The sequence below is a fragment of the Delphinus delphis genome, chromosome 5 (assembly GCF_949987515.2).
Source record: "Delphinus delphis chromosome 5, mDelDel1.2, whole genome shotgun sequence".
Classification (NCBI taxonomy): domain Eukaryota; kingdom Metazoa; phylum Chordata; class Mammalia; order Artiodactyla; family Delphinidae; genus Delphinus; species Delphinus delphis.
In genome coordinates this window covers 3,257,946-3,274,698 of record NC_082687.1, presented here as the reverse complement: position 1 = coordinate 3,274,698, position 16,753 = coordinate 3,257,946, and the positions used below count along the sequence as shown (strand labels likewise).

General features: G+C 43.3%; 1 protein-coding gene and 1 pseudogene across 3 annotated transcripts in view; both read right to left on the bottom strand.

Annotated features, from left to right (window-relative positions):
• ETFDH (electron transfer flavoprotein dehydrogenase) overlaps nucleotides 1-16,753 on the bottom strand; it is a 35,123-nt gene that overhangs the window by 11,609 nt on the left and 6,761 nt on the right. For all 3 annotated transcript variants that reach the window (XM_060011932.1, XM_060011934.1, XM_060011933.1), the window contains 5 exons: nucleotides 11,524-11,664; nucleotides 10,748-10,977; nucleotides 8,698-8,779; nucleotides 8,134-8,252; nucleotides 5,822-5,899 (listed from right to left, as the gene is read on the bottom strand). In XM_060011932.1, the coding sequence (XP_059867915.1) occupies nucleotides 5,822-5,899; nucleotides 8,134-8,252; nucleotides 8,698-8,779; nucleotides 10,748-10,977; nucleotides 11,524-11,664 (650 nt within the window). The remainder of the gene's footprint in view (nucleotides 1-5,821; nucleotides 5,900-8,133; nucleotides 8,253-8,697; nucleotides 8,780-10,747; nucleotides 10,978-11,523; nucleotides 11,665-16,753) is intronic.
• Nucleotides 11,671-16,748, bottom strand: LOC132425703 (protein Hikeshi pseudogene; annotated as a pseudogene).

Sequence of the window (16,753 nt, the reverse complement as noted above, 5' to 3'; positions counted from 1 at the left end):
CTCACTGTGGTGGCTTCTCTTGTTGCAGAGTACGGGCTCTAGGCATGCAGGCTCAAGTAGCTGTGGCTCGCGGGCTCAGTAGTTGTGGCTCACAGGCTATGGAGTGCAGGCTCAGTAGTTGTGGCGCATGGGCTTAGTTCCTCCACGGCATGTGGGATCTTCCCAGGCCAGGGCTCAAACCTGTGTCCCCCGCACTGGCAGGCGGATTCTTAACCACTGCGCCATCAGGGAAGTCCTAAGCATTCATTTTTAATGCTTGAATAGATTCCTACCTTCTCAATCAGCTCTCAATAACTGGACGTTTAGGTTATTCCAGGCTGTTTCACTATTATAAGCATGGCTCAGATTGATATCCTTGACGCGAAATATTCTCGGTCTAAGTGTAAGAACTATTTCACTACTGATTTCATACGTTCAGTCACTAGAGAGTCTGAACATCTTTCACGTTTGTTGGTGACTCTGTGTTTTTTTGTGCAGAGCTCACCAACGTCATACACGTGCACACACGTCCTATAAGTGACTGTGCTGAGTACCTTTGGATTTGTTCCCTTCTCCTTCCTCTTACTATACTTCACTCATCCATAAACCCTGTTAACAGCCTAGCACGCCAAGTTTTACCCAAATATATATACATATGCACCTGTGGACTGAGGTATTTACATAGACACCTCAACTTTTTTGGTTCCTGATTCATTTCACAATGGTAGCATCATATAACACAGACTTTTCTGTATCTTACTTTTCTCACAATAATACTTCATGGAAACCTTTCCAAGTCACTATGTGGCTCAAATCTTTCTTTTTAATGGCGGGCAGTAGTCCGTGTGGGAACACCGTAGGTTATCCAGCCATTCTGCTAATGGGTAATAGCCATTCACTGTTCCAGTTTATTTGCTATGATAAGCAATGTCATAAAACATACACCCTGTATATGTATCCTTACAACATTGGTGCTTTTATTCCTGTAAGCTAGGTTCCCAGGAGTGGCACTGTACAATCAAAGGGCACACCTACTTTCATTTTATGAGATGTTCCCAGACTGCTTTCCCCAAAGCCTGAACAATTCACATTTCCACCCACAGTGTATAAGAAGACCCTTTTCCTATTTCTAGCTAGTGACAGTATAACTGTTCCTTTCACGGTTTTGCTAAGTGTAGAGCTGGCTAACTTACTGCTATTTTAATTTGCATTTTCTGGATTACTCTTTTTTTTTTTTTAACATCTTTATTGGAGTATAATTGCTTTACAATGCTATGTTAGTTTCAGCTTCGCAACAAAATGAATCAGTTATGTATATACATATATTCCCATATCTCTTCCCGCTTGCGTCTCCCTCCCTCCCACCCTCCCTATCCCACCCCTCCAGGCGGTCACAAAGCACCGAGCTGATCTCCCTGGGCTATGCGGCTGCTTCCCACTAGCTATCTACCTTACATTTGGTAGTGTATATATGTCCATGCCTCTTTATCGCTTTGTCACCGTTTACCCTTCCCCCTCCCCATAGCCTCAAGTCCATTCTCTAGTAAGTCTGTGTCTTTATTCCTGTTTCACCCCTAGGTTTTTCATGACATTTTTTTTTCTTAAATTCCATACATATGTGTTAGCATACGGTATTTGTCTCTCTCTTTCTGACTTACTTCACTCTGTATGACAGACTCTAGGTCTATCCACCTCATTACAAATAGCTCCATTTCGTCTCTTTTTATGGCTGAGTAATATTCCATTGTATATATGTGCCACATCTTCTTTATCCATTCATCCGATGATGGACACTTAGGTTGTTTCCATCTCTGGGCTATTGTAAATAGAGCTGCAATGAACATTTTGGTACATGACTCTTTTTGAATTATGGTTTTCTCAGGGTATATGCCCAGTAGTGGGATTGCTGGGTCATATGGTAGTTCTATTTGTAGCTTTTTAACTTTTCAGCAACTTTTTCTTTTTGATTCAAGAAATATTAACTGAGCACCTCTGGTGTGCCAGGTTGTATGCTAGGCACTGGGGCAGAGATGACAGAAAAACACTGTCCCTTTCCCTGGGGCCAGGCATGGAGGCAGAGCTAAACATAAATAACTACGCGGGCGTGCAAGGACTAGGTGTGACTGTGTGCCGTGAGGAGGGCTGGGGAGCCGGCACAGGAGCCTGGGCCCCAGATAAGAGGCATCAGAGGACCTGCCTCCTGGCTAGTGGTTACTGCTCGCCGGGATCTGCTCTTCATTTTGTAAGATTCTGCCCGTTTTTCTACTGTGTTCTCTTTTTTCTTGTCAATGTAGAAGTGCTCTTTGACATCACGGGTCGTCAAAAATTTTCCCCCGATCTCCTGCTTATCTGCAGACTCACTAGTATTTTTGGTATACAGAAGTGTTTAATTTTTAAATAGTTAAAAAAGGCCTGCCTCTTATAGGTTTTTAATTTCTTGCCTTTATAGGATGGTTTATCTACCCTACACCTAGGTTGTAATTATAACCTAGATTTCTAATTTTTTTATTGTTTTAAGAAATCATCAGAATTAAAATAAAATGAAAGTCTAACTATTTGCTTCCAGATGGACATGCAGTTTACTCAGCACCACTTATAAAACAACTCGATCTTAATGGACTAAAATATTCCTCTTAGAGGCAATATGCTCCTTAGTGTGCAAGGGGCAGCTCTGGAGCCTCTATTCCAACCCCAGCTCCACTACCTAACAGTGGCCTGACCCTGGGCAAGTTACTTAACCTCCGAAACATGAAAACATCCACATCATAATTCTGACAGTAAGATGCCTATTAGACCTAAGATTAGAGCTACTGAATGAGCAGCAGGACGCAGGATTCTGGGACTCAGGGTAGACGTGTTTCAAGCCCTGTCACTGGATACTCAGAGGACAGGGCGCAGAGGAAGAGCAAGCAAAGGCGGCAGGAGGGGCCCTGAAACACCAGGAAAACCAGGAGAAGGTGGTGTGAAAAGCCAGGTCCAGACAGTGTTTCAGGAATGAAAAAGTTATTCAGCTGTGCCAGCACTGCCCACCAGGGGCCAAGTGAGAGGACAGAGAACTGGGTACCACCAGGCAGAGGTGGCTGTGAGCGACGAGAATGTTTCCGTGCAAGAGCAGGAGGAAGCCTAACCACGCCGGGATCAACGGAGCCAATTGGCGAAGAACAAAGAATCCATCACTGCTTCTCCTCACCCCACCGGCCGTATGAAAATAAACTTGCATGGGCTTCCCTGGTGGCGCAGTGGTTAAGAATCCACCTGCCAATGCAGGGGAAACGGGTTTGAGCCCTGGTCCGGGAAGATCCCACGTGCCGCAGAGCAACTAAGCCCGTGCGCCACAACTACTGAGCCTGCACTCCAGAGCCCACGAGCCACAACTACTGAAGCCCACGCACCTAGAGCCCATGCTCCACAACAAGAGAAGCTACCGCAATAAGAAGCCTGCGTACCGCAACAAAGAGTAGCCCCTGCTCACCACAACTAGAGAAAGCCCACGTGCAGTAACAAAGACCCAACACAGCCAAAAATAAATGAAATAAAATAAAAAAAAAGAAAGAGGGACTTCCCTGGTGGCACGGTGGTTAAGAATTCGCCTGCCAATGTAGGGGACACAGGTTCAAGCCCTGGTCCGGGAAGATCCCACATGCTGCAGAGCAACTAAGCCTGTGTGCCACAACTACTGAGCCTGCGCTCTAGAGCCCGCGAGCCACAACTACTGAGCCCATGAGCCACAACTACTGAAGCCCGCGTGCCTAGAGCCTATGCTTCACAACAAGAGAAGCCACTGCAATGAGAAGCCTGCGCACAGCAACGAAGAGTAGCCCCCGCTCGCCGTAACTAGAGAAAGCCGCACGCAGCAACGAAGACCCAACACAGCCAAAAATAAATAAATTTTAAAAAAAAGAAAAAGAAATTTACAAACTCAAATTACTGAGACTCCACTATACTCTTCTATGCTTTTATATCTATATAAATACAATATATGAGTGTTTTTGCAACTACAAAGCACAAGACACAAAAATATACATTTGAACAAATACCCTGACAATATACACACAAAAAGAACTATCAGAATGGTAGAATTTGCATGCTTCAATGTTGCTGTAATATTAAATACGGACATTTTTAAAGAATAAAATGCAATTTATAATCAAATGATCATAATACAGAAAAGAATAGCCATAACACAGGAAAGAATATAAGAAAGACAGTATTCTTTTATCATCACTGAGTTCCCTTAAGCCCGAGCTCCCTTACTGAGTTCATGATTCCTCTCCACCCAGAACTCTGTTCCCTTTCTGTGCCCTCTGACCTCATCCTGTGCTCACTCAACACCAGTCAACTAGAGTCCGATGACTACAATGGCTGTCACTGATAACATAGTCACTGTACTAAAATGGCTCTTGTAGATCTCATCACTAACGTACAAACTCAGGCTGTTTCTCCAGGGCAAGATGAGCCCAGAGACCCCCGAGGTGTGGACCACCCGGCCAGAGCATCGTCAGTCAGAGACACCCTGACCCCCGAAACAGAGTAAGAAATGTCACGAGATGATGATTCTTCCCAGCTTCTTTATTCTTCTGCTTTAAAACACCCCGAACCCAAAGACCGGGTGCAGTGGATCTGCGAGGCTTGTCTCACACCCCCTTGCTGGGAGCCCCGCAATAAACTCTTACTTTGTTGCAAACTCCTGCTATCAGAGTCTGGCCTTCTGTGCTGAGGGTACAGGTCACATTATAAGAAGCAGGATGAGATACCAGGTGTTGCAAACCTGGCTATGCATCAGAACCCCTGGGGCTTGATACAAGACAGCTTCTCGGGCCCTGCCACAGGACAGGCTGAGCCCCAAGGCCTCAGGCGATTCTGGGGCAGCCAGCCAAGCCACTAGGAGAACCACAATGCAGGTAAGACTCGAGAGCTTTGCCACTTGCTAATCTCTCTGCAGGAAGGATTGAAAAGCAGGACGATCTGCTGGAGGAGGCTTAGACTAGATGCCCAGCTCTGTTCTAGAATGGCAGAGAGGACTAACTAGGAGTTGACAAATCTCTACTGAGGCCCCGGCACTGCCTGGCACTATGCTAGCTCTGGAGTAACCCTCCATGATCTCTGAGGTTCTAATCTAGTTGAGAAATTAAGACAATTAACAAATAAACATGAATAGGCAAGTTAATTTATCAAGATGTTAATTTGTATTTTGCTCTTGTTATCATAGGAAAGCAAGGTATTTTTTTTCCTTGTCCTTTCCAAGGGATCTTACAGAGTGTGAGATCCATGTCTCAGGAGCTCTTCTTTTACAAATGCAAAAATAACAAGTTTTGAAAACCAGAAGGCCATTGAAGCCTATTTTGAAAGAGATGAGGTCAATCAGTTTTGCATTTACCAAAAGATGTCAAAATCCTGTCAAAGACTCCATCAGCATTACTGACAGTAATAATGCAAATGACTCTTGTCCACAGAAGTGGAAACTGTGGAGGTGGCCCAGCTGCTGACCCACGTGTGCATGGTTTTTGATTCTCCTTGAACTGGTTGTAACATCTTACTGATTCCCTCATTAATTAACGAGTGAAATAAAATCTTTGACCCATGTTTGTTTGATATTTGTATGTCATGTTTTTTCTTTTAAGAAAATCATTGTTAAACATGTTATATCTACTTGCCTAAATTACGGTTAGTTCAAAGATGTTTCTCTATTTTTTAACAATGAGAAAAATTCCACATTAATAACTAATGTTCTAACATGCACTTAATTAATGTGCAGTTTGTAGCAAGACTAAATTATTGGGTGTGAGTTGATTCTTTCTCTTTCACTGTCAGTTTGCGAAGCGCAGAACTGTTACGTGCATACCTTGGGCGCACCATCCTTCTGTATCCCTACGTCGTTGGTGGCAATTCCTTTCACGCTACCGTCTTCATGAAAAAGGATCTAGAATGAAAACACATTTGGTTATCACCTGGGGATTCACAACCGCTTGCAAAGAAACAAACAGCCTTCGATTTTTAGAAGGTGAGCTTGTTCTCAATGTTATAGAGACAAAGGCTTAAGAATGTTCCAGCAAAAAAAGGGGATGTGCTTCTAAGCTACTCCCTTCTAGACAGAACACAGCTCAAACAGCTGGAAATGAAGGAAATGCCCCGACCTGGTGAGGAAGAACAGGGGGAGCTGCCAGAGAACAACGAAGGAGCCGGGAAGATGCAGCAGGAAGCCCTCTGCCGAGTTCAGGGGTCAAAGGCATGTGCACAGAACTTGGGGTCAGCACCCGTGACAGGCTGGACCATCAGGTGGGCGGCTGAGGAGAGTGTCTGGAAAGCCTCTGTCTCCAGTGAGCCCAGACCCCAAAACCAAAAGACCAAACAACAAGACAAAACAGAGAGGGGCTGAAGGCAGTCCAAGTTATTTCTGGACCACAAAGAAAAGGGAAAACTGGTCAAAGGTATGATTCTGAAGATGAGCAATAACAATTCTCTTATTTGGTTTGTTTCCTCCGGAGGAAAATGCTCTTTTGACAGGAAAGAACAAACTGTACACTAGAACCTCACAGCAGAAAGCACGGGAGAGGAAAGGCGAAACAAGAACCAGCAGCAATGGATGTGACACCTTGAAAACAAATCCACAGTAGTATGTGACTGTGGCCTGGACCCGAAAACGGCCTCGGTGTACAAAACCTGGGGAGGAGAGGAGAGCTGCAGGGGACCAGAGAGAGACAGAGAGAGACACGGAGGGAGAGAGAGCGCACGCGAGCGGGCATGTGTGCAGATACACTCAAAAAGAGAAAATCATGGATGCTACAAAACATCTACTTGTGACTTTGATTCCTGTTGAACACAGTTTAATTGGGAGAAATGCAAAACCAAATGCATGTGCATGAACTGGGAAACCAGAAATCAGTAGTGGCAAGTGTAATGCAGGGACCATGTATTTTACTTGGTTTATATACTGTAAAGGTAAAAACAAAGTTTTTCAATTTTCGCTTGTGCCAAAAACAAGAGCACTCCCTCTCTCATCCAGATTTTTTTTAGCATTTCCTTTAGAAAACTTAACTGTAAACCCTTTCTCTGTCTCTCTTAGATATATGGGAGTCATGTTAAAAGCTAAGTAAGACTCCTGCCAGGTCTGTATCTCAGCAATGAGTTTCTTGGGTACTCGGGGACACACCTGAGATGTGACCATGGAGGAGGACGGTGGCCGGTCTCCCTCTCTCTGGGGGAAGAGTCTGGGCTCCGTGCTGGCCTCCGCGTTGTCACTTCCCACTTGTCACAAAGATACAGGACGCTTTATTTGTCCTTTGGATAGAGACGATTAACGTGCATGTAATGGACTGTATCTGCCTGACTCTGTAAAAGGGTGAGATTTCTTTCTGTTTCAGCGACCTCCCTAGCAGATGGCCTGTAGCTGCACTGTAGTCTTGGCAAGAAAAAAACTGTTTCATTCTTGTTTATAATATGTAGAGGTAATTTTTCTGGGCTGGCAGGAGATTTTAGTTTTAATAATTTCCCCAACGGTATTCAGTGAGAAGCTACAGTCCGATGTGGCCGCCAAAAGTTATTTTGAGGAAATTACTGGGAGAACAGTTTCTAGAATGAAGAGGGGAATGGCCCTGCTGTACAGCAGGCTTGAAGTAGTGCAGACATTCTGGGTGCCACTTAGAAAGGGAATAAAAAGGGAACGTGGTCAGAGGAGGGCAAGGAGAATACTGAAGGGACTCAAAATATTTACATATTATATGGTGGCTGTAAGAATGGAGGCTATTTAACTGGGAAGAGAAAAACCACCTGCGAAGGCGGGGAAGGAGAGCAGGGCATAGTTATAACTGGAGAGTTCTCCCTGGAGGAGGGCACAGATTCGTTCCACACAGTATAAAACAGTAAATAAACGTCTCCTCAACTTAAGGAAGAGAGTATCACCAACAAACCAAACATCGGAGATATTTTTTCATCCTTGAAGGTGTTGTCCTAAGCTGGACAGTCACATGATGTGGTGACAAGGACTTCAAGTACCCTTTGCGTGAGATCTTGCTAAGATTTCCTCTGATCTTGCAATTCTAAAATCCTATGGCTGTTTGAAAATATACATCTATTTACCTCTGTACCCATCTTGGTTGCTTTTCAGAAGAAACAGAGACCGCGTCCTATAAGCACTAAGAACAGGGCCGCACAAACCTCTGCAGCCGCGTAGCCGGGGTACACTTCCACACCCAGGGCTTCCGCCTGCTCTCCCATCCAGCTCACCAGATGTCCCAGGCGCACAATGTAATTGCCATGATTGTTCATCGGGAGACCTACAGATACATGCTTGGTTTAGAAGTCTGACTTTTTATGGGTAAAACATCTCAAAAACAGAAATACTTAATTTAGAAATTCTAATCAATGTCTAATTTCTACATAAATACACACACATCATCTTATGGCCATAATTTCAATTTATTTTGTAACAATTCTGGTCTAGAGTTCAAATTATTACATTGAAAACGACATTACAGACTAAATTAAAAATTCCTGGTTGCCGTACAAGACTATCTCAATTCTTCTAGACTGGAAGACAAAAGCACTGGGCTCTAGGCCTGCTTTCTTCCCCACAAGCTAGCTGTGAAATTCTGGTTAAGTCCTTCGAGTCTCTGGGACTTAGTTTTCTCATCTGTAAAAGGAAGGGATTCCACCCAATGAAATGCAGCTCCTTCCAGCTGTGGAATTCTGTTAAGTCTACGAGTATTTATCATTCCTCACCTGGGAGAATTGGCACAGGAATTCTATATTTCTCTGTCAAAATTCCAAATCTATCTTCTGTTACGGGAGTGTTAAGTGGAGCCTGGAAACAAAAGGAGGAGAGAAAAGGACTTTAGTTCATACTTGTGAGGTAAATACAAATCATAAACTACTGTGTCAAAAAGGAAAGGGAATTATCCTCCTCACTTTTCTTCCACCACTTCCTTTGGAGAACTTGACACCGTAAATCCTTTGTCTCTTTGAGATGCATGGGAATCTTTTTAAACCTAAATAAGCCAGTTTGCATCCCAGGAATGTCTTTGCTGGGGGCCTTGGAGCCACCTTTGAAAGTGAACATCAGGGGGGCTGTCTTCCTGTCTCCCTGCCTCTGTGTGAGGTGCCTAGGCACCTGCTGTAACTTCCTGCTCCATGGAAAGAGAAGAGTTTTAGTTTTCCTCTGATTAAAGGCAATAAACAGGCATGGAAGGGATTGGATCTGCCTGGCTACATAGGCTTTGATGTGAAAAACTTTTTCTATTAGAATTGATATTGTGTCAATAATAATTCAGTGATACCTATTTTTGATATAACATTGAAGAGAGAAAGTTAATTAGGCATAGTTACAGCATTTCTAGTTCCAAGGAGTTCACTACTTTAGAAAGAAGAGCATCGTCCCTTGTGCTAAGCCCCACGTCAGCAAACCCAGCCCTGACCTTAACCTCATTCAGTTCCGGCCTCTCCAAGGAATGTAATCTTACGCGTCAGCCTCTCCACCAGTCCTCGTGAGGCACCACCTGAAGCCTCGCCTGGTAGGCAACAGTGCCTGAACTAACCCTTTCCCTCCCCCCTTTTTTTTAAATCGTAGAGTCCTAACTACTGGCCTGCCAGGGAATACCCTGAAATAACCCTTTTGCTTATGACTTCCATGCCCCACCCCCTTTCTGCCTGTCAAACCCTTTCCTTTCCTGCTGCTCCTTGGAGCTCCCTTCTGTTTGCTAGATGAGATGCTGCCCAGAATCACTGAATAAAGCCAATTTGATCTTTAAATTTACTCAGGTGAATTTTGATTTTTAACAATCTTTACAGAGTATGTTCACAGATACTAAATATTCTAACACTGAATACCTTGAACAGGAGTAATAAAACCCATCTTACAGGGCTTCCCTGGTGGCACAGTGGTTAAGAATCTGCCTGCCAATGCAGGGGACACGGGTTCGAGCCCTGGTCTGGGGAGATCCCACATGCTGCGGAGCAACTAAGCCCATGCACAACTACTGAGCCCATGCACCACAACTACTGAGCCCGCGTGCCACAACTACTGAGCCCGCGTGCCACAACTACTGAAGCCCGTGCACCTAGAGCCCTTACTCTGCAACAAGAGAAGCCACCACAGTGAGAAGCCCGTGCACCGCAACGAAGAGCAGCCACTGCTCGCCGCAACTAGAGAGCCCGCGCGCAGCAACGAAGACCCAAGGCAGCCAAAAATAAAACAACAACAAAAAAAACCCCCATCTTACAGAAGAAAAAAACTGAGATGCATAGAGTACAATATTTTAACCACGGTCATACAAATGATGACTGCAGTAAAACTAGCACTTGATTCTCTGTGTATCATACCAGTGACTTTTCTGCTTACGTTATAAGGGGTCTTATTAATGTATTTCCTTAGAAAATTAGATTAAATTATCCTCCTTGGCTTTAGATACTGCAATGTCCCAGGAAAGTTATAGAACACTTTATTAAGAACAATGATATAAACACCTATGGAACAAGTTAGGAAATACCCTCAAAATCAAAAAGCTATATTTATTCAAAGATCTTCTCAAGATAATACCTTCTCATAAATCCAGTACACAGATACCATGTACAGAAGGCATTAAATGAGTTAATAGCTTAAAATTTTAACTATATTTGATATGATTCAAATTTTTTGGCCCTTTTACAATTAAAAATCTATCTACAAGTATCCTCTAAGAGACAGAACTGGGTGAAAAGGTTTTCCACATTCCTTTCATTTGCAAATAGAGATGCAATAAAGACGAGACTGGGTATAAAAAACTACTTTTCATACTCCCTTCTCCTTCCAGTCTGGGAACAGCTCTTGGAGAGCTCGTGGGTCCAGGCAAGCCCCTGAGAGTGTGTGCGTGCCTATCTGAGCAGCTTTCTCCACCAGACACACGCGGATGTCCTTCTCGTGCTGGGCCGCCAGCTGCTTGAGCCGAGCGGCTGCTGAGAGCCCCGCAGGGCCGGCACCCACGATTACCACGTCTGCCTCGTCTGCAAACCGCTCCATGTTCACCCCTGGAGGGGAGAGGGTTGAAACATATGTAACATCTGTAACTCCATTTCTGCTTTGCGAAGAAGTTCATTTGTACCATTTTTTTAGATTCCACTCACTTTGCTGTAAGGCAGAAAGTAACACAACACTGTAAATCAACTATACTCCAAAAAAACCCACATATCAATTCTGGGATGACTATTACCTGATAAAATTACAGGCTGGGTTACAAGTACCCACTATCCTTTAGAGCATTATTTATAGAAATAACCCCTCTGCTTCCCATGAGAATTATACTAAGTCCATTACTGTCTTAGTTTATTCTCTTAGGTTCTGTTCGAGGACGTATCTTATTTTAACTTCCATAATCCAACTTTTATTACTGAGATTTATTATTATAAGTTTGCAAGCATTTGCTTATCTAAATATTAATATGTAACAGATTTTGTAAAGTTATAAAATATTATTAGATGATTTTACACTATCATGAAAAATACAGTATTTACCTCCACAAAATGATACAAACTGTCTAGAAAAGTCTCAACAATTTTACAGAAACGATTACTTACCTTCCCATCGCTTGTCCTTATCCCGGGGATGAACAGTATAGTGGGTAGTGATTCGAGGTACAGTAGAAGTTGAAGACCATCTTGTAGCACACAGAGGTAGATAATTTTTCTTAATTTGTAAGGCATGAAAGCACTGGTATGCTGCACAAAAATCATGAACAGTATTATTTTTCTAATTAGTTTTTCTCAGCAGTAGATTGAAAAAAAATTTTTTAAAGCAAAAAAAAAAATCTACGACTGGGGATCAGATCTGGCTTGTTTGGTTTTCTGTTAATTACCCTAAACCCTTAAACAGATCACTTAACTGCTTTAGATTTCAGTTTCCTCATTCAAAAAAGTAAAGGGCTACCAGGTGATCACTAAGGGACCATCTTTTTTTTGTTTTGGGCCGCACCACGCAGCTTGCGGCATCTTAGTTTCCCAACCAGGGACTGAACCCAGGGTCACAGCAGTGAAAGCACTGAATCCTCACCACTGGACCGCCAGGGAACTCCCCCACTGAGGTACCACCTTGACCTGAAATTTTATGAGTCCACGTGATACCTTCTCTTTGGAAACATGTGTATCTTCTGGACACGTCAACACTGCGGACTGTCAGTGAATGGTTACATCTATGCTGCAGAGCCCTTAGCTGTGAACTGTCTTTCCTAGGTGAACAATTCAGCTGGCTTTTCCTCAGAAAGCAGTGCTTTCAAATTGTAACATTTTAAAAGTATCTAATAGGGCTTCCCTGGTGGCGCAGTGGTTGAGAGTCCGCCTGCCGATGCAGGGGACACGGGTTCGTACCCTGGTCTGGGAAGATCCCACATGCCGCGGAGCGGCTAGGCCCGTGAGCCATGGCCGCTGAGCCTGCGCGTCCAGAGCCTGTGCTCCGCGGCGGGAGAGGCCACAACAGTGAGAGGCCCGCGTACAGCAAAAAAAAAAAAAAAAAGTATCTAATAAACTAATTTATTCAATTTACCTCATGTCAAGCTTCATTTATAAATAGGATGACCATATAATTTATCACCTAAACTGGATACTTTGAAAGTAATAAGGGGCAGTTACTAATGGTTATGCCGGGACAAGGTGGCAAACTGCGTTTCAGCTTCCTTTTAAATTAAGTGGACCCTGCCATATAGCAGCATCTTCTGAGAGCCTCAAAAACGTATCTATTCTCTGAGTTAGCAAACAGGATTTTATGGAAATAAACAGAAGTGTGCAAAGATTTATCTGCAAGAATGTTCATTAAACCTCTGTTGTCCTTAAACCTTCACCTCTATCTCCTCCCTCCCTTACCTGAAACCAAGCACATCAAACCTCACAGAAAGACAGAAGCAATCAGGTGGGAACTGTCTCAATTCCTGGCAAGAACCTCTAATCTGTATTGTGTCCATCCTTTGTTCATTCTCTCAGCTTATAATAAAGAGATGTCTTTTCTCCTCACTTAGAGTAATCCTTCCACCTGGATGACGAGGCTAACCCTTCCCATCTTCTTAGAGACATGCCTACGTCAAAGACCCCCCTAACTCCTGTATCTTCAATTTCTCACTCCCTTCTCTGGTACTCCTCTCCATGGCAATCCTTCCCGTAATAAAAGAAGGGCAGAGAATCCTCCCTTGGGAATAGCCCTGAAAGATATAAAAACTTATATTTGTAGCTTAAATAATTAAAATCTGTTATGGGAGAAGGGATGGAATAATCAAAGGAATAGAATAAAGAGTTTAGAAATAGACGGAATACACTTAAGGATCTGTCATATGATAAAGACACCATTTCAAATAAGGAAGAAGAGACAGCTCGTCATTAAATGGTCAGAGACAGGTAGTAGAAAATTTGGAAAAAAGTATACCTCTCTCTTTATATGAAAATGAATTCCATTTGATCAATGATTTTAACAGGAAAAGTCAAAGTATAAAAGTTTATGGTGACAACTTCCCTGGTGGCGCAGTGGTTAAGAATCCACCTGCCAATGCAGGGGACACGGGTTCGAGTCCTGGTCCAGGAAGATCCCACATGCCGCGGAGTAACTAAGCCCGTGAGCTGCAACTACTGAGCCCACGCGCCGAGCCCATGCTCCACAACCAGAGAAGACACAGCAATGAGAAGCCCACGTACCACAACGAAGAGTAGCCCCCACTCACCACAACTAGAGAAAGCCCGTGCGCAGCAAGGAAGACTCAACGCAGCCAAAAGTAAATAAATTAATTAATTAAAAAAAGATTATGGTGATAGATCCACAAATTATTTGACTCTCTGCTTTTGAGTGTGGGCTGAACTTAAGGATTAGCTTCCAACAAGTAGAGTGCGGCAGGGAAAAATACTAGCTTTACAGTAGAGAAGTATGACAGACACTTTACCCAAGTGATCAAGTTTACCATTACCAGCAACAAGACATCCTGGCATCACACGATGTAATGTCATGAGAAGGCCTCCTCACCTTCGTGCTATGCCTCCCCCAAATCCACAACCTTAGTCTAATCGAGAGGAAGCAGCAGACAGACTCGGATCGAGGGACCTCCTACAAAGCGCCTGACCAGCGCACACTGCAAGTGCCAGGTCATGAGAGACAAGAAGAAACAGTGGAATTACCACACTGAAGTGGACTTGATATGAGAAGACGTGACAGCTGAAACAATGTGGGGTCCTGGACAGAAAAGATCTGAATAAAGTCTGTAGTTTAGTTAACAGTACTGCACCAATGTTAGTTTCTTACCAATTGTTCTACGGATATGAAGTTAAGCTGGGTGAAGGGTGTATGGGAACTCCTCAGTGCTATCTCAAAAAAAAAAAAAAGAGTGTAAATATTTGTGACCTTGGATCAGGCAATGGCTTCTTAGCTATGACACCAAAAGCACAAGCAACAAAAGAGAAAACAGATACACTGTCCTTCATAAAAATGATAACTTTTTGTTTTTAAAAGATACCAACAAGAAAGGGAAAAGATAACCCATGGAAGGGGAGAAAATATCCGCACATCATATATCTGATAAGGGATTTGTATCTGGCATATATAAAGAACTAATTTCTAATAACAAAAAGACAAACAACCCAATTAAAAACACACAAAGAATCTGAATAGATGTTTCTCCAAAGGAGATAAACGAATGTCCAATAAGCACACGAAAAGATGCTCAATATCATTAACCATCAGAGAAATACAAATCAAAACCACAACACGATACCACTTTATACCCACTAAGACGGCTATAATCAATAAGACATAACAAGTGCTGGAGAGGATGTGCAGAAATTGGAACCATCGTGCACTGCTGGGGGTGGGGGAGTAAAATGGCGCAGCCACTTCGGAAAACAGTCTGGCAGTTCCTCAGAATGTTAAACATACAGTTTCCATATAACTCAGTCATAGGTATATACTTTCTTTTCCATTAAAAATTAATTTATTCAGATTATGTTTTCCAAAAGAGAGGGTTCTGTGCTAGTCATCTTTGAAAGTTTTCATACCATTTCAGAACCACATTTGTCGGAATGAACATTTCAGATGGACTTGGTGTCATCTGGGCCTGAGAGACATCAAATGAAGCAAAACTGTAGGAGCTGTCCAACATCTTTTGTGGGAACTGAGTAAATGAGTCAACTGAAGACACAGCAGCATTACCTACAGGAGTCTGCTGAGCCAGACTGTCCAATAATTCCACTGAACTTCCAACGTGAGCAACAGATGGAGTCCGGACACTATTCATGGCCCCAGAAGGGTGCTGGCTTCCTCCTCCAGGTTTAAGACCTGAAGTTTTGAAGATGGCACTCGGTTTCCCACTCGCGACAAATCCTAGGAGTTGCCGTACTGGCATTCCATTTGAATCAGGACAGGAGAAGTAGACAGATCCTCCCATTCCCTCAGGAAATGGGACTGTTCCCAGCATAAAAACCACAGCACGGTTGATATTTTCATTATCAGGCAAGTCAACAACAAATTTATCCTCTGCCACTTGCTGTGCAGCTGTCTGCACCAGCCTCCCCGCCACCAAGCGGCCAAACATGGTGGCGGCTCCACTCAGCCAGCACAGACCCGAAGTCCTGGCGCTACTGCCCTAGTCGAGCCCAAGAACCTTCCAGAACGTGGCGGCGGATGCCTACCCCTCTGCTACACAGCAACTAGGCCAGCGGCAGAAATGCCTCCTGCCCCCGTGACCTCTGACCTCTCCTTCCTCAGGTATATACGTAAGATAAAAGAGAACATATGTCTGCACAAAAACTTGTACATGAATGTTCATAGGTACGTTATTCACAGCAGCCCCACAGTGGAAACGACCCAAATGTCCATTAGTGGATGGATAGTTGTTACCTAGGGCTGGAGGGGCTGGGAGTGATGGTTAATGAGTATGAGCTTTCTTTCTGGGATGATGGCAACGTTCTAAGACACACTGTGGTGACGGCTGCTCAACTCTGTGAATATACTAAACACCACTGAGTTGTATCCTTCAGATGACGTGATTGTATGGTGTGTGACTTCTATCTCAATAAAACTCTTGCTTAAAAAAGAACATTTACAGTCACACACAAAAAAGATTATGGGGAAAACAACTGTAATTTTTTTTAAAGAAACTTTGATTTGGAAAGCTTTTTCTAAGTGTGGCAAAAAAATCTCAAAACTCATAAGATCACTTAACTAAAAATTTAAAACATCTATATGACCAAAAAATGATATAAACATAACTGTCTTTTTTTTTTTTGAGATTTAAACACTTAGACACACCGGCTGAATTGTGGTAGAGAAGTGAGGTCAAAAAGTCCAGTGAACTCATAACATCACCATACAAAATCACAGATCGCAATTCTATGTCCATCTCTGATGCCAGTAGTGCTAACACCAGGCTATGAAATGGCAATGATTTAAATACCCAATGAAAATAGAAATGGTAATTTGGGTGGAATTTGGATAGCACTTGACCCAAGAATGATTTCAACTAAATTAAGAGTAGGGCAGATAGTGTCCGATTTACTTTGATATTCCAAAAAACATAAAGCAAACTGTGGACAAAGAATGTCGCCTGTCATCTCAGTAAACAAAGGATGTTGAGGCCATGAAGCCCTCAGCCACTGCAGCTGCCCCCAAGAGTGCACCCTGAGGGGATTCAGGATGGAGAAAAGCAGGATACTGGCCCTAGATGGTATAGGTGCACATCAAAGGAATAATTTCAATGAGCCCAGACTCTTGCATCTTCCCATACAGGGAAAAGCACTAAATTCATTAACTTGAGATTTTTAGTTTTCTCTAATTAGCAGTAAT